The 21206-nt window shown below is 51.5% G+C and overlaps 7 protein-coding genes across 7 annotated transcripts, besides 1 other annotated feature; 6 read left to right on the forward strand and 1 right to left on the reverse strand.

Annotated features, from left to right (window-relative positions):
• CTRU02_206180 (terpene synthase family protein) lies at positions 1-1412 on the forward strand (the record flags this gene model as incomplete). The annotated part of the gene is made up of 8 exons (XM_070204672.1): positions 1-155; positions 201-266; positions 326-579; positions 629-785; positions 836-925; positions 981-1014; positions 1064-1287; positions 1337-1412. The coding sequence occupies 8 exons, from the start codon at positions 1-3 to the stop codon at positions 1410-1412; spliced, it is 1056 nt and encodes a 351-aa protein (XP_070061776.1).
• Positions 1413-1967: 555 nt separating this feature from the next.
• On the forward strand, positions 1968-2703 carry CTRU02_206181 (TSA family protein; the record flags this gene model as incomplete). The annotated part of the gene is made up of 4 exons (XM_036728641.1): positions 1968-2287; positions 2346-2391; positions 2452-2617; positions 2675-2703. The coding sequence occupies 4 exons, from the start codon at positions 1968-1970 to the stop codon at positions 2701-2703; spliced, it is 561 nt and encodes a 186-aa protein (XP_036579530.1).
• A 2244-nt stretch (positions 2704-4947) lies between these two features.
• Positions 4948-6562, forward strand: CTRU02_206182 (ring-5 like protein; the record flags this gene model as incomplete). Its single annotated transcript, XM_036728640.1, has 2 exons — positions 4948-6442; positions 6495-6562. The coding sequence occupies 2 exons, from the start codon at positions 4948-4950 to the stop codon at positions 6560-6562; spliced, it is 1563 nt and encodes a 520-aa protein (XP_036579529.1).
• Positions 6563-7988: 1426 nt separating this feature from the next.
• CTRU02_206183 (exo1 protein) lies at positions 7989-10512 on the reverse strand (the record flags this gene model as incomplete). Its single annotated transcript, XM_036728639.1, has 3 exons — positions 7989-10221; positions 10294-10441; positions 10500-10512. The coding sequence occupies 3 exons, from the start codon at positions 10510-10512 to the stop codon at positions 7989-7991; spliced, it is 2394 nt and encodes a 797-aa protein (XP_036579528.1).
• An 803-nt stretch (positions 10513-11315) lies between these two features.
• CTRU02_206184 (uncharacterized protein) lies at positions 11316-12032 on the forward strand (the record flags this gene model as incomplete). Its single annotated transcript, XM_036728638.2, has 4 exons — positions 11316-11487; positions 11547-11634; positions 11687-11820; positions 11884-12032. 4 exons carry the CDS (start codon positions 11316-11318, stop codon positions 12030-12032), a joined length of 543 nt encoding a protein of 180 aa, XP_036579527.2.
• A 1271-nt stretch (positions 12033-13303) lies between these two features.
• CTRU02_206185 (uncharacterized protein) lies at positions 13304-13537 on the forward strand (the record flags this gene model as incomplete). Its single annotated transcript, XM_036728637.1, has 1 exon — positions 13304-13537. The coding sequence occupies one exon, from the start codon at positions 13304-13306 to the stop codon at positions 13535-13537; it is 234 nt and encodes a 77-aa protein (XP_036579526.1).
• Positions 13538-14024: 487 nt separating this feature from the next.
• On the forward strand, positions 14025-14986 carry CTRU02_206186 (regulatory protein SUAPRGA1; the record flags this gene model as incomplete). The annotated part of the gene is made up of 2 exons (XM_036728636.1): positions 14025-14377; positions 14431-14986. 2 exons carry the CDS (start codon positions 14025-14027, stop codon positions 14984-14986), a joined length of 909 nt encoding a protein of 302 aa, XP_036579525.1.
• A 764-nt stretch (positions 14987-15750) lies between these two features.
• Positions 15751-15942: a sequence feature (Protein overlapping with rRNA (CTRU02_206187, KAL0939577.1) was converted to a misc_feature.).
• Positions 15943-21206: the final 5264 nt, after the last annotated feature.

The following is a 21206-nucleotide window of genomic DNA, read 5'->3' on the forward strand; positions in this document are numbered from 1 at the left end:
ATGACTACGAATACCGACAGCGCGGAGTTGGCGCGGCGTCTCGACGGCAAGGTGATAGTCATCCCGGACCTGGGCCGGATGATGAGCCATTGGCCGTCCGGCAGAAACGCGCATGCCTCTGATATGGAGCAGCATATCGTTGAGCTCCTGAACGGGTAAGCCCAGTTTTTCGAGCCAAGATTTGCTTTTCTGACATGATACAGGATTGCTTCGCCCAAAGACAAGGAAAACGTTATAGAGGCCAATCCGGCACTTCTTGCGTCTTGGTGAGCCTTGGTTGAGTCAAACTTGCTTATATGCAGAACTCGCTGACCACAATATATAGTCTCTGGCCCAATGCCTCGGCGGACCAACTCAGGACGCTAACACAGATGGTCCTTTGGCAGGGACGGCTTGATGACTACATTGAGGCGCTGGAATACGAGAACTCAGAGAGGGCAAGGGAGTTCCGCGCTAAAACGAAGGAGTACATTGCCCAATATCTACAGCTTTCTGAGATTCCTCGCGAAGCGCCTTCAACAAGTGCGATTTCGGATTTCCAGCAGGTTGCGCAGGCGATTTGCAGACAATATGACCAAGGTGAGCTTGGGTTAACGAGTTCCTGAGTTAATAGACTGACAACCGGTAGATCAGCGGCGAGCTTTGAGGGTCAGCTTGTTCGAATACATCGACTCGACTATTTCGGAGACGAGATACATCCAGAGCGGAGAAGTGCCAACCAATCGATACTATGAAGACCTTCGCAAACGGACGGCGGGCACCGGACCACTTTGTGCCCTGGCTGAGTATGTGATGCACATCTCCTGTTGTAAGATGAGATAACTGACTGGTGCAGGTTTGCCTCAGGAACGCAGCTGTCATCTTTGGTGGTTGGCTCGACCCCGTACAAGCTCATGCTGGCTGCGGTCAGCATCATTATAGGATTGTGAGTCTCTTGAACCCGGTGCGAAACAATACAACGGCTGATGGCCTCATAACAGGACAAACGATTTGCTGTCGTTGAACAAAGAGCTAGTGAGTTACCATGATGAGTTCAAAATGAAATACAGCTGACATTTCGCAGCGGAAAGGTCGAACTTTTAGTATTGTGCCCGTCCTTCTCTGGAACGGTGACCATGGTGAGCTGAAAGATGTCGTCGAGTACGTGGTAGGAGAAATCGAAAAGGCCGTGAAAAGCTTCGACGTCTGTGAGGCTCGCCTTATCCGTCAGCATCAGGGCGAGGCCGATCAAATCCGGCGAGTGACGGCAGCGCTCAAGACCACTTGCACAGGCAATCTCGCTTGGAGGTTTGTTTCCTCTCTTACCCTTCCCACATATGTTACTAACAACGGGAAGCCTTGAGTCTAAGAGATATGATGTTGGAGAGCAGTACGGTGATGGAAGCGTGAGGCAAGAGTTGACGGCTCCTTGATAATGGCAATTTGAAGACAGAGCCGTAGAGGGAACCGCAGCAAAGCTGGGATTAGACACTAGGGCCGCGACGGCCAAAGCAGAATACCCCTAATGATGAATGATACCCCAAGCCCGATGTCAGATGCAGGTGTTCAAAACAGTAAATTCGAGCCGAGGCCTATTTAAAGCGACATGTAGGCAAGGACTTTGAGAGATGAGAAAGTAGCGAAAAGAAAGGTGAGGCTTCTCAAATGCTGACATTATTAGAGGAGTTTGTGCAGATGGCGGTTTACAAAGGTCGCATTGCATTGTTGGGTGTCTCACAGGGGTTGTTCGACCATTGGCAGCGTCGCTGTGATGTCATGCTGCAATTTCCCAGCTCCAGCCAAGCGAATGTCTCAATTGGGACGCGGTTGCCCCTGCCCCTCCCAAGCTTAAGCTTTCAGCTCCAGAGGTCGACGGAGCTTCAAAAACACATATCCATCCAACTTCACCCGCCTTCCATCTCAAAATACTCAATCGCATCGACCCTAAAACAGTTGCAATTCGAACCAATTGTTTTCATACAGACACAATGGCTTTCCGCGCTGCTGCTAGAAGGGTCGCTCTCGCCCGTCCCGCCGCGCCCGCTGCTCGTGCATTCCACTCGACTCCCCGCGCTTTCGTCAAGGTTGGCGACGTCGTGCCTGATGTGCCTGTTCTCGTCGAGAACTCTCCTGGAAACAAGATCAGCTTGTCTGAAGAATTTTCCAAGGTGAAGAACGGTCTCATCATCGGTGTCCCCGCCGCCTTCTCGCCTGCTTGCTCGGCGAGCCACATCCCTTCGTACATCAACCACCCCAAGCTCAAGGAAGCTGGAGCCGTGTTTGTTGTGTCTGTTAACGACCCCTTTGTGTGAGTTCCAGCTGGGAGGAAGAGAAACGATGTGACTTTGGTGTTGACCGTTGAACAGGATGAAGGCCTGGGGCGAGCAGCTGGACCCCGCAAACGAGACTGGCGTATGTTTGAATGGCTATGACATCTAACAAGGCGAGCTTGGAATGCTAAAGTGTAAACAGATCCGTTTCTTGGGTGACCCGACTGCCGAGTTCACCAAGCTTTTGGACCTGGACTTCGACAGCACTGCCATCTTCGGCAACACCCGTGGCAAGCGTTACACTCTGGTAATTGAGGACGGCAAGGTCAAGGAGGCCCACGTCGAGCCCGACAACATTGGCACCAAGGGTAAGTCAAAGCTTCTACAATATGAAGGAGCGCAGTGACAGCTAACGATTGGGGAAGTTTCTTTGGCCGACAAGGTCCTGGGTTAAGTGGATAAGAGCTGTACCATTGGAACAAGAGGTAGGCAGAACGAGATTTGGGCCGAGATTGTAGGATGAAGAAAAGCTAGCGTATACCGGAAGATACATTAACCAATCCAAGATCTTCGAGAAATGGCCAATTTTACCAGTAAAGAATACTCTTACTACATATCTACAATCTGCATGTATCCGTTTAGTCAGCAAAATGTTGGGTCTTTATCTTCACCAATACGAGCCAATCAGTGAACGATAATCAAGTCTTCTGTAACTCGCAACATGGCCCAATAGCCTTGCATCCTTAACGCCCACCGCAGTCTCCTCTCAGAGGCGGATGACGGCCGGTGTGGCCGAAACGTCAGCCGGTTGGGAGAAGCCGAGCTGCCCGACCCGGCGAAATCGGAACCACATGGTACCGGGCCGTCCCCGCCTGACAAATGGCAGAAGGGGGGCGAAGAAAGAAACAAAGTGCCCCGCCACCGCCGCTTCGGCTTATCAAGCTTCAGGGGCTTATCGATAAGAAGATGCTTCAGCATACTACTAGTACTTAGTGTGTTCGCAGTACTGGCATGACTAAGCCAAGGGGAAAGTGTGAATGAATGAACGCATCACCTCCGACCGAGGAACTCCCGAGTCTGGAAGGCAACAGCCAGCAGTGGTGGCGCTCAGGGCAAGTCACTCAGCGTCATGCAACCCACCCACACCAGGCTGGTCCCAGGCTTGGGAGGCGTTCTGGGAAAGGCGCTTTTGAGGCCGCAAATCGCATCAGAGGGGCATTGACACGCTCATTGACAAGGAGTCACCTGTCCGCAGTCGAATGCAGCCACTGGACAGGCCACTTGCACTCTGCAAAACTTGCGGCTGCCCCGACACTGGCACGGGGCTGCGACTGGACTCGGCCTCATGGATGGGTGGGCAGTGGTAATGGCCCTCCCCGTGCCCTTTGTAAGAGAAACGAGGGCAGCGCGCACCTTACATTGACCGACTGTATCCGCAACCCTGCGCCAGGGTCAGTACCGTATCGTATGTACCGCAGAAGCCGCAGGAACTGTTTGCCGCAAACTTGGTGCCCGCATCAGAACCGGTGACCTTTGACCCTCAATCAAGCATTTTCTTGATTGTCCGCTCCCTCCTCCTTTTTCCCACCCCTGGTTTCCCGCTTCAAGGGCAGGAAAAGACAAGGTAGGCACGTTTGGTACGTAGCGTCGATAGTTCCAGACGGCCCCCAGGTCAGGGAATCGACCGTCTCCGTCAGCCAGTGAGTGTGTTCCAGCATCCGTCTGGGCTCCCCCCTCTCCTAACCCCAACCGATCAGTCATCCAGTCAGCCAGCCAGAGCCAGGCTAGCCCCAGTGGGCAGACATAGGCAGGGTAAGGTGTCTCCTCAGTGGACAAGCAGGCCCCTTCATGCCTTCCAACCAACAACTCCGTCATCCAACCCACTCCAACCAACCCAGCCTGGTACCGTCCCAGGTCCCTCTCTTTGCTCACTGCTACTGCCTTACGCCTAACACCGCCGTCCCGACTCCCTCCCGCCTCTCATCCATCCACCCAACCCACACCTGTTGCACACTCTCACTCACACTCTACTCTCTCCTCTCTCTACTTGCACTCATCCCACATTCTGATAATCCTATACCTCGTTACCTGACCGCCCCTTCGCGTTCTAAACTACTCCCCAGGCAGCCGACCGAGCCCTCTTTCTCGTTAGTAATCCGGCGAGCGTGACTCTTTTTCGCCGAGACGTACTTTTTTTTATTCTTCCCAAACCCTTGCCTCTGTCGGTCCTCTCCATTCTCGCTATCGGTCCTCGCTTCAGCCTTGGATCATCGCAGCCTGGACGTTATCGGCCCCTCCACTCTAAGAGTGACTCCCACCGAAACTTAACACCACCACACAGCCCACTCGACCACCAGAACTCTTCCTCCACCAGTTGAGGCCAAATCTTTCACCTCTGACCTCAGACTAAAAGTCTCGCCGTTTCCATCTGCGGAAACCCTCCCATCGCCTCCGTTTGTAGTCGGCACCATTCCTCCCACCACGCGGAAGCGAAAGGCCGCTGAGGCGACGATATCCTCCAATACTCAAGACACTTTGCCCAACAAGAGGATCGCCTCAGCTGCCACACAAGACGCTCCCCCAACTCCAGTCACTACTGCTAGCAACGGGATGGACTCTGAGGAGGACTTCATGTCCGCTCTTTCGAGCGAAGACGAGATCATGCAAGACGACAGTGGCGAGGACATGTCGGGTCCCGATGGTATGTGCCCTCGTCATGCTCATCTGCGCTCTTCTAACGTGTTTTATCTGTACAGACTTTGATGAGGACGACTTCGACGACGAACCCGACGCCGACCTAGGCATAATTAAGGACTCGGATAGCAAAAAGAAGGTTGCTTATGACATCTCTTTCAAGATGTACGAGCCCAAAGACATTCAAAGCCAGCAGGATGAAATGATCGATGAAGTCAATATGATCCTCAACATCCGCAAGGAAGACGTTGCGATATTGTTGCGGCACTTCAGGTGGAACAAGGAGCGATTGATTGAGGATTACATGGACACTCCGAATAAGGTACTGGAAGCTGCGGGGCTTGGATCCAAGGTCACTGGCCCGCCCAAGTTGGAAGCTATCCCAGGATTTATGTGCGACATCTGCTGCGAAGACGAGGAAGGACTCCAGACGTTCTCATTGAAGTGCGGCCACCGTTACTGCGTAGACTGCTACCGACACTACCTGACCCAGAAGATCAGGGAAGAGGGCGAGGCCGCCCGCATTCAGTGCCCCGCTGAGGGCTGCGGCCGCATTATCGACTCGAAATCTCTCGATCTCCTCGTCACCCCCGAGCTCGCGTCACGATATCACGAACTACTAAACCGAACATACGTGGAGGACAAGGATTCACTTAAATGGTGCCCCGCACCAGACTGCCCGAACGCCATCGAGTGCGCCATCAAGAAGAAGGACCTTGATAGGATTGTCCCCACAGTTGCATGCGGATGTGGTCACCGCTTCTGCTTCGGCTGCATACTCAACGACCACCAGCCTGCTCCCTGCGAGCTTGTCAAGAGATGGCTCAAGAAATGCGCCGACGACTCAGAAACTGCTAACTGGATTTCTGCCAACACGAAGGAGTGTCCCAAGTGCAACTCCACCATCGAGAAGAATGGTGGCTGCAACCACATGACTTGCCGTAAGTGCAAGCATGAGTTCTGTTGGATGTGCATGGGCTTGTGGTCAGAGCATGGCACCAGCTGGTACAACTGCAACCGTTTCGAAGAGAAGAGCGGTACCGAAGCTCGCGATGCACAGGCCAAGTCCCGCATATCACTAGAGCGTTATTTGCATTACTACAACCGCTACGCCAACCACGAGCAGTCTGCCAAGCTGGATAAAGACATCTACCATAAGACGGAGAAGAAGATGGTGCAGCTGCAGACTGCCTCCGGAATGTCATGGATCGAGGTGCAATATCTCAACCAGGCCTCGCAGACCCTCCAAACTTGTAGACAGACGCTTAAGTGGACGTATGCCTTCGCATTCTACCTGGCCCGTAACAACCTTACAGAAATTTTCGAGGACAACCAGAAAGACCTGGAAATGGCGGTTGAAGCACTATCGGAGATGTTTGAGAAACCCGTCACAGACCTTTGCGACAAGAAGCTGAAGGTAGACATCATGGACAAGACATCATACTGCAAGAAGCGACGCATCATTCTTCTGGAGGACACTGCCGACAACCTTGCCAATGGTAAGTCTTTTGCTTAAAAATTGAAAGACATGACAATTGCTGACAGGCCCAGGTCGCTGGACCTTTAATGTGGATCTCCACAACCCCGCGGCTTCCGCTGCTACAAGCAGCCGCCGCTGAAGCAAATACGAAGAATCACCACGACATACCGAATCAGACGCGGAATGATAAAAGATAATCTTTCCAGCGCTCCTGCCATTGCCTCCCGCATTCATGCTTTTCGTGTGTTTGGGGTTCCAGTAAATACTCACAAGGCATCATATCGGTCACGGCTGTGGTACAGATAGTTAGAGAGACGCTGCACACACTTCATCTATGGCAGCAGCATGGGAGGACATTAAGATCATTGATGACATTTTTTTGTTAAAGAACGGACGGTTATCTGGGCTAGCGCGGGATGAAGCGCATCATGGGGCATCATCATTGTGTATGGTATAGGACTTCCGGTTACACGCCGCCGCCGCATGTCCCAGGCAAGGCGACGATTTATTATGCATCATGCCTTTTGGCGAAGTCATGTCTTGAGTTCCCCTCCCATGCAGCTCTCCGGTGATGGATAAGGGGGTGATGGCTATCTCCCTTCGTTCTCTTGATTGTGTGATACCAAACTTTGAGTATGTGTTCGTGCAACTCTGACGTTGACCTCTTTTTTCTCTCTCTTTTTTTTTAAACCTTTTTATAATTCTCTCTCAAAGTTTGTCTTATTTTCATTTTCATTTTTTATTTCCCCGGCAGGGGAAGCCAATTGTCTAGACTCGCTACACACACGTTTTGAGAGATGGTTTGTTGCTTTGGGACGGTGACTGTGACTTTGACCCCCGATGACGATGGGGACATTCCGACAACTTTGTTGCCTGCCTGCCTACCTGCCTACCTACCTGCCTGTCTGCCTGCCTGGCTGCGGCAACCTACTCCTTCACCCCGCTCCCCTCCCCCCCCCCCCCCCCCCCCCCCCCCCTCCCTGACGCAGGGCTTGAAGAGAGAGCCAGTCTTGGCAGACGGAACCCCCCGCCCGTCCAGACCATTTTTAGCCTTCAGCCTCAGCTTCAGCCGAGACAGCCTGGGCTCAGTGCCGACGACATCGTCACTCGGTAAACTTTTCTCAAAATCATGAGTGATGCACCATTGCTGTCAAGTAATGCAATACCGGGTTTTCCGGCCATGACATAATTTCCTATCCATTTCGTGAAGAAAAAAACTCCTACGCCTTGACTGAATGCATACAAAAATACCTATCCGTCGCTTTCCCCCTCTCAAAACCTTTCACGCCCTTTTTACCCTGACGTGAAGGAAATGCTGCTTTCATTCACTCCAAACAGCACAAAAGTCCATTTACTCTCCTGAATGTTTCATTAACGTCTAAAAAAAAAAAGTTCCTCTCTACTCCATGCGCGAGAAGATACCTCAATAATGTGTCCTGAAAACACGGTGCCAGCCACGACACAAAGGCTGCTCGATTGGCGCCCTCACAGGGAAATGAATATAACAGAATAATGCCGCAACGTTTGGGGGTATCGTATCAACAATTGTGGTGATTTGTAAAAATTCAGCTGTACACAAAACGAGAGAGATTCAGGGCCTTGGCCCGCGGTTGCTTTTCCGTCTCATCCAGGCCTTGCGGTAGGCCGTCATCGTTCTCATCGTCGCTGTTTGGTATGATTTGGTCCTCGCTTCCACATGGCGCATTCAGTGCCTCCACCTCTGCCAGGTCCACCTTGGGCAGAGGTACGAACGAGGGGTTAACGGGGATTGACTTGAGCAGTCGGCTCTTCTGCGGGCTGCGCCTGGGGCTCCGCTGGATCGCACTCTTCGTTGGAGACAGTGTCCGGCGCGGGGGAGGGTTCTTTCGCTGGAGCGCACGGGCGCCGAGGCGTTGGAGCGGGGTGAGCAATGGGGTTGTCTTAGACACTGGCGCTTCGGTGGTTGAGCCGGCGGAGAAAGTAATGGACGATGCTGCCGTGGACGGAGCGGCGGTCGAAGGCGTGAAAATGGACGACTGTCTCGAGGCAGCCGATCCCGGTGTTTCGGGTTGGCTTGAAGTGGCAGGACTCGGCTGAGATTTGTATGAAAATTTCTGCAGAATCGACTGCTGTGAACTTGCCTCGGTAGATAAGGCGGTAGACTTCAATCCGGATGTTTCCTCTTCTTCGGAGAGGTCACTAAGGGGCGTGGTCGCTATCTCTTCATCTTTGCTGAACTGGCTGTCCGTGCTGGTAGTTGCTTCAGTGCTCTGGCTTTCCTCAAAAACCGAGATTGACTTCGGTTTCGGGTTATGCCATTCGTCAATGTCTGGAAGGCTTAACAATGCCTCGTCGATTGAGTCGTCGGAGAACAAGTAGCCGTCTTTCTTGTTCGTCTTCGTGCTTCCAGCCTTGGGGAAGAACTTGCTTTTTTGGGATTCCTCAGATTTGGTTTCGGGCTCGTCCGTGTCTGCGCAAAGTCGGACTTTCTTTGGCGGTCGTTGAGAGCTGCTCCTCATCAACGCATCAATGTCGTCTAAAGTGTTTGTCGCCTCGCCGAGTGTAACACGACGGGTACTGTCAGAGCTTGATGGCGCATACGGTTCTAGCGTAGCCTGGACTGGTTCCGTCCGCCGCCGATGAAGACGTGGAGAGGTTGTTGGACGTCCAGTTCGAACAGAGCGAGAGCTATTACTCGGTTGTGATGATGTACCTTCGATGTATGGTCTGGGCAGAGGAAACACGCGGGGTACGAGACCATTGTGAGTAAGGGCAGCAACCCGCTGCGGGTCAACCGAGAAGCAATTGCGATCCATCTCGCCCATGGGAATGCGTTGATGGCCCTTGAAGTAGGAGTCGATGGGCTTGACAGGTTGACGTGTGCGGGTAGAGGAGGCATTCGCCGCAAGGACCTCGGCAGATTGCGAATGCCTCCGTTTGGCATCCGATTTGGAGCCGGGCATGGGCGCGGGGATAATCGTCTTCTTCGTCATTGGGTTGATGTCTCCGACAGCAACAGCTGTGGCTACTTCGGGCTCAACGTAGGCGCCGATAAACGGCATGTCCTCTACGCCTTTACCCTCCTCGGGTTCCGTTAGACAAACCATCTGCTTCTTCGTTGGGCAATACACTCGTTGGTGAATGAAGGTTAACTCGGCCTGAAAGAATCGTGGCAGGTAGTTCTCCGAAACGCGGTGCTTTCCCTCAAACTGAATCATCCGGATTAATCGTTCAGGCGTCTTGTGCTTGCGTAGCATCCGGTACGCTGTTTTCAAACCCATGTTGTTGATACCCTCCAGATAGTCACATCCACTGAGAATAGCCATACGGCGAAAGTCGGTATCCGTCCAGCCCGTCAACGATACCTCTCGACACGCGCAAAAGTCCCTCCGGTTGATTTCGATACAATTGCCATACTGGTCGAGTTTTGTGAGGAGCCGCTTGCAACCAAAAACCAACAAATCCGAGTCCTCCGATAGGATGCCGTCGATTAGACCTTGGCGTTCAAGGTAGACGAGCTGGGCATCGGCTTCGTACGGTGCAACGACGTACGAGACACCAATCTTTTTCAATTCATCGATGAGATTGCGGGCCATCTCCGGTGTGACATCGATGGCTTTCTGAAACTCAAGCTGGGCCTGAGACGATTTTCCGGCCTTGACGAGCTCCATGGCCAGCTTCTTGCTGTCTTCGCGGCGTTTGGCTCGGGAATCTTCGGTGGCGGCCTTGCTGGGGAGGAAGTCGCCGTCAAAAACCAGGTAGGGCTTGACGCCGAAATGCCGAAGCATCCTCACCCGGTGCATGGCGAAGTCAACATACCTAGAGCAGCGTTAGTTACAGGGACATGCGGCAGTTCGAGCATGCCAAGGGCCTTCAGCTAGTGCTACTCACTTGCGAGTGGGGTTGCCTTGAGCCAGGTCTACAGCACAGGCAATAGCTCCACGGTGAAGCCATCCGTAGGCATCGACGCCAAGCGTCTCGCCCGAGAATTTCTTCAGCTCAGTCGGCCTGTGGATGGACTTGAGCAGCGGGAGAAGGCCTGGTAGATGTGAGTAACCCAATGCACGAGACCCCGCAACAAGGGAGAGAGTAAGTACCTGAGACGCCCATGGTTAATCGCAGGGAACGGCTAGGTCTTCGAAGTGAACAGCTTCAAAGGACCTGACGCCTTGCGGTCGCTTCTCAATCCAGTTCACAGGCCACAACCCGGACATACAATGGGAAAATCAATGCTTTAGGCCATTCGTCGAGAACGAAGACGCGTGGAGAGTTGGTGGCTTCGCGTAGTTGGGAGGGTCGATACGCCAGGTCAGGTGATTGGGGGGGCAAATGTAAACAAAGCAAGCACTTAACCACAGAAATAGCGGTGGCAAGCGAGCGACTCTTATTCGCGACAAACGACAAGCGGGCGACAGCAAGAAGGTTAGGTTGGAGTTGACCAAGATTCACGGTCGAAGCTGAGGTCGGAGGAGTAAAGGTGTGAAAGTGGAGTGAACCACGGCTTCCTGCACGGGAAAGGGACGCCCGGGGGGGACCTGGTCCTGCTATATTGGAACGCGGGAGGGCTCACCGCGTCAGGCCATATCGCGACCTTTTTTTTTTTACTGTGGCCTGGGCTCAAAATCCAGCCCCAAAGAGGATTAGCGCGTAGAGCTTGGGATTCGCTGAGCAACGTCACTCTGTCCCAATTTGGCTGAAGATCATTGGACCCTTTTCACCTAATTGTGGGGTAACATTTTTTTCCTGAGAGTGCGTGCAGCTCAATGCAGAGGCGGATGGGATTTTCATCTGGTGGGGCACAGACCGACAGACAGAGAGAGGCATCCCAATTTCGTTTTCAACCCAGTGTCTCACTCAAGGGAATTTTCTCTACTCCTATCACATCCTTTTTCGTGTCAAATATCGTCTTCAAAATGCCCACAACGTTACAAAAGGCGCGCAAGCATATTGCGAAGAAGCGAAATGGCCATGTCGAAGCTCTGCATGAGTTCTCCCGAGACTCAAAGCGCCTGCACAAGGCGTCGGTGAGAGACCAAAAGCTGGAGAAGCTTGCTGCTGCCAGAGGCAAGAAGGAGCAGCCTATGAGTACGATAACCCCTTGTCAATTTTATCATGCTTTGAGGTCGGACACTTATTATCTACAGTTGACCGTGCCTCTTATTTTCAGAAGGCTGTTCAAGAGAAGGGTTCCGTTCCTCTCGAGCTGGCCACTATTCAGGAGCTTATCCACAAGTACGCCCGTGTTTCCCCCAGCTCGTCGATTTGGAAGACTAACTATGAGTAGGTTCGTGCACCAGTATGATGAGGAGTACGCTGAGGTCAAAAAGACCCGCCGCCCTGGTCGTCCTGCGAGCGCCAAGGAGGACTTGCTGAAGATGAAGATTGCTACCCTCGAAGAGGAGTACAAGATTGGTTTCTGTTAGTAACTCGCTTGGCTATTACTCCAGACTCTCATTGGTCTACATACTAACACGACTTCAGTCTTGCCGGATCTCACAAATGAATCCAACGTCAACCTTCTTGACCGCTGGGAGGGTTCTTGGTCCTTCCTCCCCTCTGTCGCTTGGGTGAGGATAACGAGTGATGGCAACATCAAGAAGTCCAGCTTCCCTCCCAAGGGTAGCTCATAAAAAAGTGATGATTAGAGCGGCGTTTTGGCGTTTTGAGATTGGGAACCATTCATCAGGATTGGGCCATCGGGTAAAAACGAGAAGCAACTCATGAGAAACAAAAAGGACTTTCGGCTTAACTACGAAATGTGCGTTTGCGGGGGTCTCCGCGGGTCACTGTCTTAGACAAGCATCCGCCGTAACAACAATGTTAGACTATTTCTCCGGTTACATACAGCAGGACGTGTGAGGTGTGGAGACCACGGCCTGGATCACAGCAGATTCCACCTGGTCGACCACTGGATTACCGATCTCACCTGCTTGTTGTCTCTCGCCGTTACACATGTGTGTATGGTATTCTAGAGGTAAACGTGGTAGACATGTGGTGTTATGGAGATGCGCTGAATCAATTGCATCCTTCAGCCTGCAAAATCTACCAGCAGGGTTTGTACAGTGTCATATAGAGTCAACGTGGTGGTCTTGTTTGAAACCGTTACGACAGATGCTGCAGACGAAGGACCACCGTAACCTATTCATCTTGCAGTCCAGTATCAACGCATCCCGAGTTTCCGCTGGAGAATCATTGGTCCATCTAGTTGCACACTAAACAACGATTATGTGGCGGTCCGATATCCTTGTCCATTCGCATATTCCAAGGCTTCTTCTCTGATGCCTGGTGTCTCTGTTCGCCAGCTTCGCAAGTGGCTATGCGACTCAGAACGCGGCCGGAATCTGCCCGGCACCTCTTGAACCATACCCTTGGAACCGTGTTCGCCAAACGAGACTGTTCCATCGCATGGCTGGCGCCTCATGCTTATCCTAAATCTTGTCTGTTCACGTGGTACATCACACAGCCAACACTTCCTCTGTTTCTCAGAGTTTAGAGACGGCTACACGCTTTCAACTCTGCCCCTGAAAACATCTCTACTCGACTCAGATCGATCCTTTAGTGGCATGACACCGTAACAGATCGCAAGCTGCCGAAAGATCGGGAGATTGGTACTTGGTTCCGAACTCATTCGCATTCACGATAACACGAGGTGTTTGCTGACCAACTCACGCAGACTTCCTAAAGCATGCTGTGCTTCAATTGAACCAGGAGTATATCTTCTGAGGAGATCTCCGATCACAATATTGCCGTCTTGAAACTTGTCATTTTCGATACATTTATTTCCAATCTTGCCCTTACCTTGAACTCCAACGTAACATCTATTGAGCACATTGCTTAAACCAAGGTAAGTCCTGGCAAGCTACTTGTTTGTCTGCAACAGCCAGCTTACGAGAACAGTAAAATGTGCAAATACGTCACACATCTGCGCATCTGCAATATTTGCAGCTGCGAAGACACGATTTTAATCTCAGAGAGGCAGTGCATGCTTGCCAAGAAGAATGGCATGTTTGGGAGTTGCGACTTGGGAATTAGCAGCGACAGTAACAGCACGATATATCATTGTTGGAAGTGCAAGGAAAGGACCCGTCGAATCCGTCGCGCACCATCGATGCTGCAGCGTGTGAGTCTAAGTTGAGAGTACCGACCGAGTGAAAAGAAAGGATAACGAAGAATTTCTTTTGGTTATCCCTGTTCCAGAAGGCTATCAGCGCATCGTACATCTTCCGTGTGTGATGCCGATGTCTGGACTCAGCGGTGCTGGCATCGCTAACAGGATTCGCCATGATGGAAGACAAGTTCAGTTAGACCAGCATGGGATTGAAGAACGTAGTCTTTGCGGTGGCCCCTGTTGCTACCACTTTCAGCTTAGTCCAAAACAATTGGAGTTATTTAATGGGATCCTGAGTGGAGTGCTTCGAGAATGAGTGGAGGTGAGGTTGTTCAGACGCTGCCAGGTGGTTTATGCAGGGTCATCGGATAAACCTTTGGCCGGATGCTCTCTGAGCTGATGTCAAAAATTTTGGGAGCTCTCCAAAGCTTCTGGCACGATCCAATTACCCACCTCTCTAATCTTTTTTATTGTCAACAACACCTGTTCGGTAAAACCTTTAATACCAGCCACAATGCTTTCCATCAGATCCATCGCGCGCTCTGCGCCCAGAACTCTTACCCGCATCTCTGCGGCCTCCCTCAGACAAGCTGCTCGCCCGAGCGCATTTGTTAAGGCTTCCTCATGGAGCGGCGTTCAGCGCGCATCTGCCTTCTCCAGCTCTGCCTTCAGGAAAGCCGCTTCTGGTGAGACCGATGCCGAGCTCGTCGCCAAGCTTGAAAGCGAGCTTCAGTTTGAGGACGAGGTCAAGCAGAACGAGCAGCTCCCCGCCAGCGTCAAGGACTTCATCGACAACAGCCCCTTTGAGCTCCACGACACCCCTGGCAAGGAGGAGGTCAAGCTTACTCGCAAGTTTGGCGAGGAGAAGTGAGTTTTTCCTATGCGATTGAACTCCACGACACGACGCTAACCAAGTCTAGGATCACCATTACTTTCTCCATCGCTGACCTCGCCAACTACGACCCCGAGATGTACGACCAGGACCGCGCCCTGGAGGACGAGTACGACCCTTCTGAAGTCCAGAACTCCAACAAGCAGGCCGGCGTCCAGTCTACCGGTGGCGCCCGCTCTGCCCCCGCCGAGGAGGAGATCGAGGAGGAGAGCGAGATGGACGAGGCTGCTCCCCCTTGCCGCCTGAGCATCGTTGTTGAGAAGCCCGGCAAGACCCCTGGAGCCCTCAACATTGATGCCACCGCCCAGGACGGCGCTATTGTTGTCGACAACATGTTCTACTACGAGGACGGCAAGCTTGCCCACGCCGCCTCCGCCGAGGTCGCCCACGCCCGTGGCGATGTCTACCCCGGCCCCCCCTTCGGCAGCCTCGACGAGGACCTGCAGATCCTGATGGAGCGCTACCTTGAGGAGCGTGGCATCACACAGGCCCTGGCTGTCTTCGCCCCCGACTACATCGACGTCAAGGAGCAGCGCGAGTACGTCCGTTGGTTGAACAACGTCAAGGGCTTTGTCAACGCCTAAACGAATAAAAAATGAAATGAAAAAATAACCAGGGGGGGAAGGGACATGACGACGCATGACGGCGAGGCGCGAGTGTAAGATGAAACGAAACCTTTGAAAAAAGAAGCTTCTTGGCTTGTCTTATAGCTGTTCCCACTCTACGATGTATCATACCATGGCCTGGCTGGCATGCCAGATGCCCACTATAGGAAACTGTAATAACAAACAAATTCTCCTTCATTTGGCTTGGAAATCGTCTTTTGATGTGCAGTATTGAAAACTAAGCTAGGAGCAAAGTAAAGGTATTTTGGAGGGTCTGCGGGAGACGTAGTGCCTCTATCCCAACTCATGGATAACCGCCTTCTATTAAATCGAGTCCAGTGAAAAGGGTTATTTTACAAGCAAGCGTCTCAGTGTAGCGCCGCTGTTATTGTTATAAGAAAATGACAATACAACTGTCCTGTATCATGAAATAAAGTGTTTCTGGACGCATTGTGGTCTAAACGGTATGTACCGGTAACGCTAGCAGGGACGGGAATGACAGGGCTTCCAACTTTCCAATGGTGTTTCCCAGACAGCAAATTATAACATGATTTCCGTTACCATCCAGGGGGGCCATATCTGTTTCATGCACAGTAGGGAGGCCAGAGTATCGAAAGACGGGATCGGTAACATGCCAACTCCCCTCAGATTCAGTCACGAAGACTGACAAAAAAACATACAACACCAGGTATTCGCTGGTCGTCACCGACCCAACTACTAATCCGGCCCTCACTGGCTTATCTATGGGAGAGCGGACGGGATCCCGAGTTTTCCAGTGGGTATGGTCGTATGTGCTGGCTTTAGAAAGCAAAGATGATTATACTGCCTTGAGGCCGTCTGTCTCCTTCCAGTACATTCCCGAGATTGACGTGATATCTTCACAGATTGAGCTCTTCTTTCGAGAGGAAATGATATGTGTTGTCATGACAGTTTAGAGAACGGTTTTGATATCTTGATCCGATAGCATCGAGGCGCCTTTTCAAAGCCCTGTCTCCCTAATGGCTTTCGGTAGTATCCATCGCGTGGCTGAAACATTCAAGGGTATCTATCCAGCTTTATGCTTGATCAAGGTCTTGGCTTCCTCTTCGACGAGGTTTAGGTGAAAAAGCCCCCTATGTAGTAAGGCTGGCCGGCCAACGTAGCCGATCCAGGCTCCCGGGGATATCAAACAATTGCCGGCCTTTCGGTCCTCCATGTCTAAGTAATGAGATTTTCCTCCTTTCAGACCAGGAGAGTAAGAAAGTCAGTGGTTTCGCCGAGCTCACCAAGGCCTGGTTTAGAAGTTGGTTCATTTATATGGGAATCATTCCCAGTAGCCTTGTTTGAGAAGGTTGAAGTCGAAGAACTGTAGCGTACCCATCAGATTTCGGGTATTTGTTTTGGAACTCTCTCGAAAGAATTTCATTTTAGCGTTGTGAAAGGAATTTTTAATAATGCCTTTATGGGGTTTGAGGAGTGAATGCGCTGCTTCAGTCGTCGTTTATGTGTGTTGACCTCGCCAGGCTTTTCTATGAGCCCAAGAGGCACTTTGATCGGTGTGACTAAACACTGCCGCTTACGTTTGTTGTAAACCGGTATTCAAAGCCGTCGCCTTACAAGCTATTGTCGAGACCGTGGCCAGTATGTGTGCCTGTCTACCACTCCTGCTCCGCGCAAATATAAAAGGCAATCAGACCTGAAACAGCAGTCAGGCCATCGTCGTTGGCGTTCACCGAAACTGGGTTTCGAGACCAAGCGCAGACTGCAGGTCCTTCTATAAGACGCATTTACTAGGGATGAGCCTTGAGCAAGAGATCCAATGAAGCGCCCTCAACTTGATGCTCGCTACCTGGGAAGAATGTGTCGGCGTTCCATAAACAACGATAAATGTGACTATTCAAATGAGACACAACGACAAGTCGGAGATGGTGCGGCCGGTATGGGCGTTCTAATATTCTAGCTGGGATATACTTGTGTCACGCATAGGTAAGCCGGCGTCCCTATTCAACGCTCAAGATTTGAAGCAGCACATGGCACCTTTCCGATGTCTTTGCCTTCTGCAGACGATGTAGACAGTCATGTATCGAGAACGAAATCCAACTACGTAGTCTAAATGATGTCGTCTGAGCTTAACAGAACATAAAATGAGGACAGGTATCATGGAACTGTTAGGGCAACACCTTTGTCGGTATGACTTGTGATGTGACGCAGACTAGGCATTTGTAACACATGACCATGTTGAAGTCGAAATCACGGCGCGCTGTGGTAACATTACTGTTACACATCATCTAATTTACATGCGTTGTCGGTTCTTGCACGAAGGTGCTGTGACCTTTTTATCGAGCCAGCTGTGGAATAACAGAGAAGTCTGTACCGGGTTAACGACCTATACATATATCCAGTTTCAACATGGTTGGTACAGAGATATTGAGATTTTGTCAAATAGGATTATCGACCACCTTTCTAAAAAGTACTAGAATGGTATATTTAAAGCACTTTTTTGCCGGTTCGACATTGCTGTGTAGCAGGTTGCATGGACCGACCGTCGCACCGAAACCGATACACAAACGGTCCCCGAAGAAGTCTCCAATCTATCCTATCCTCTTATGCTGACCTGGCTGTGGTCCAAAGGGTATCTTGGATGGACAAGATATCAGCTGGTGCCGGCATCCACGCCTGTACCCCGAACCTAGACATCGGCTCCTTTAGGGCAGCTGCCAAGCTGCTCGTATACTGTACGAGCCGACTGGCGAGGCTGTGCTTGCCGTATCCTAGGATCGAAGGTGGGGTTCTAAATGAACATCGGCGATGTAGGGTGTCTGCTTGTTTACACTCGATGGCTCGGACTGAGAGGGAGAGCTCCCCACTGCCATTGCGAAACTTGCTGCTATAAGACCGTACTTGGCTGAGACCTGAATGAGAGGCATATCTAGCCACTGCTCTAGACGAACACAAGAGTCAAGCATTGAGTCTCGCAGATAGAAAGAGGATAACTGTAGCTGGCGAGGGCAACAGTTATGAGCAGGGCCCACGTACTATGTAATCGAATGGTGCTTCAAGGCTTAACTAACAACGCTCCTCATACAGAAGCGGTACGCACATGGATGGCACGACATGAGCGGATACCCATGGCCGGACCGTCGAAATCTCTCAGAAATTGTCAATTCCGGGATGCATATTTGCCGGGGTGGCGATATGGCATGTATCTCTGCCAACCTCCAGACAGAGCGGAAAAGCCATCCATCCTACTTTGTCCCCCTCCACGAGGACAGGGACAGGGGGTCTATGCAAGAAGCAGAGAGGAAACAAAATCAAACGGAACATGCCCACAAGGAAGTACTTTATGTCTCCATGTCTCCAGGAAAAAAGACACAAACGGGAAGCCCGGACACCGAGAACCTTCCTATCGTGCAGTAATCATAATTGCGATTAAATTGCATGTTGTGCCGGTTGCCGCGTATTTAGAATGCTGCCCCCCCCCCCCCCCCCCCCCCCCCCAAAAAGGAACGAGCGCTTTGGGGGGTTGGAAGCGGGTGTTTCGTTTGGGGGCCAACGCGGAGCAGACCCGACGCCACCAAAGGTCAGAGGACGTCAAGTCAATGGCAGCAGCAGCAGTGTAAGGCCAGACTCGGAGGATTCAGCAGCCAAAAAAAGGCCCGAATTTTCCTGCAGATTTTCAAACCACCAACGCTGACGGCGAGGCAAGGGGCAAGCTTCACTCTGGCACTCCGCCTCGTTAAATCATTTACAGGAGGTAATCTAGTTCATTTTTAAAGGAGGAAGCGCTTTTCTTCTTGTCAATCCCGGTTTTACAGCCCCGGTAAGGCCAGTGGAAGGATGGAGCCTGTGCAGATCTCGTTGTTGATTATTGCTCATCGCAGCTGATGCGAGCTGGCCTCTTGAAATGTACTACTTCGCGCTTCCGGTGAAATTTAATGATTGCAATTGAAAAATTCACAGATCGCTTCTCGTCTTGAGTTGTAATTATCACGTTCCGCTGTCGTCAAGATTGCGATAAGCACGACGCGAATACGGGTGGAGATACCTTGACTCAAGTGGTTGCATCGTGGAATCTGCACGATGGAAAGCCGGCTGCTACCTTCTCTGTGGGATTCGGGATTCGACCGGTGTAACCCCATGGGATGAAGTCGGTTTCGCCATGCCACCAGCTAGGTGATATTGTTGCCTTTCCTTCCCGCTCTGCCCGTGCGCATAGGTTGCAATTGGGTTTATGGGAGAAACCATGGCAGATTAAAACAGTTATCCAAGGTCGACGGGCTTTGATGGCTCATTTGGATCATATCATGACAGTATAGGTATATATTTGATTGCACCACCGGCCTCGGTGAGGTCTGCCACCCAGAGCAAACGGCAGCGGTGTGAAATGTGCAATTTCAAGGTCCCACCTTTTGATGGAAAAACCAGAAATGATGCCATTAAATTATCCTTTGAACTGCCATGGTGTGGCTAGTCGGAGGTGCAAAGCTTACTCATCGGAGGTTCATTTCGCGTAGCGCTTAGTCTGGGCCCAACGGCAGAGGACAATTAGAGTGTTGTTAGGGTGAAGAAGGTCTGGAAGGTTTCTGAGAGTTCAGACGAACCACAGAACCGGCCTAAGCGTCTTTGGGTATGACACACGAGCCCAACACCACGGATTCAACGGGTGCGGGAATGCGGGGCCGCACGGCCCGTGCTACGGTTGGCTAAGAGGTCTCTGGCTCTGTTCCTTGAGGAAGGATGGTTGGTGGCCTGGCTGTATATATCTCAAAGCACGAGGCGTTGATCCTTCTTTTTTTTTCTTTTTCTTTTGGCGTGGGCTGAGAGAGACAAGTGTTGGGTTTGAAACGATGTTCCTAGAGGAAGGTGATTCACTCCCACACAAGCCCAGAATTAAAGGTTTGACGGGGGGGGGGGGGACATCATGATTCAGGGGTAAACAAGAAGGAAAGACATAATCATCGAGCAAGCTTTGATTGGCGGCAACCCCGCACGTCACTCAAACTTGGCCCGGCAGGTGGATTAGTGTATTATTCGGTTGGACAGGATCATCGAGGCATAACAAATAACCTTGCAGGTGTTTGCTCTGTAACACGACTAATTAGCGAGAGGGAAGGTGTAAGAGATGAAATGAATTGCGGAGCTCCGTGCTAGGCGAGCAAAGCCAGTTGAGGTTGCAATTGTTCATCCAACCCCGGGCGGAACATATTCCATCCCCGGGGAATGGGCGGATGGGTGGGCGGATCACTGACGCGGATTGTTCTGGACCAAGGCAAACTGACAGAGCAAAGAGAGGGGGGGCCTGGACCGCCTTGCACGGGCCCCACGTAGCATCCCTTCTATTTGCCGGCAGAGAGTACGGAGTACCTGCGTCCTGTGCCTGGGTAAACACACCCTTAAACCACGCATCAGAACACCCACCCACTTGACTGGGCCCCCTCCCCCCGAGTGACATAATCCGTAGGGCTACTTCCTTGTCCGAAAGTACAAGATAGTGAGACATGGGACTTGGCCTAGTGCCCGTTAAATTGAACCTTTCATCTGGGTCTGTCCGAACCCATCAGGCAGACGGCCGAGGCAAGCCAAAAAAACCAAGATTTGACCTCCTGGGCCATGCCTTAGTTCCCCTCGGTAATTTTCATCCTGCTCGTTCGCTTGCAAGACATGAACTTACTTGGGTTTGTTATTGTTTGTTGGCCCATGTGGAGGCCGCTAGATATCTTCCCCCCCCCCTCCATCTCACCTTAGCGCTCCAAGGGGGGGTGTGTATATGTGTGTACGTGTGGAAAAGGATTCGTAAGGCTTTTTTTTTCTCCAGAATTAAAAAACCAGACCCATATGACGAGACACCACATCGGGTGGTTTTAATCATTTCGAGGTGGAGGGCTTGCATACGGGAGATCACCGTACGTCTCACATTTAATGGCGCAGCGGCAAAACATCCCGACTTGATGGAAAACCGGGGGGGTCTGTTTAAGTGTGGGAAGAGGGAAACTAAACATTTATCTCGAGTATATATCATGACCTACAACCGCCCTCACCTCCATTAGGAATTTCCCTTTCTTTCTTCACCACAAGGTACACCTTTGCGTCTGTCACTCCTTTTTCCCAACACCCTACGGGTTATTTATCGACGCTTGGCAGGATCCATCCTCCGTTCATTCCTTAGCAACAAAGTTGAATCCCGGTGATTTCACATAAACCCACCCTTTTACCAGTCAAA

This window comes from Colletotrichum truncatum (genome assembly GCF_014235925.2).
Source record: "Colletotrichum truncatum strain CMES1059 chromosome Unknown Contig_0003, whole genome shotgun sequence".
NCBI classification, from domain to species: Eukaryota; Fungi; Ascomycota; class Sordariomycetes; order Glomerellales; family Glomerellaceae; genus Colletotrichum; species Colletotrichum truncatum.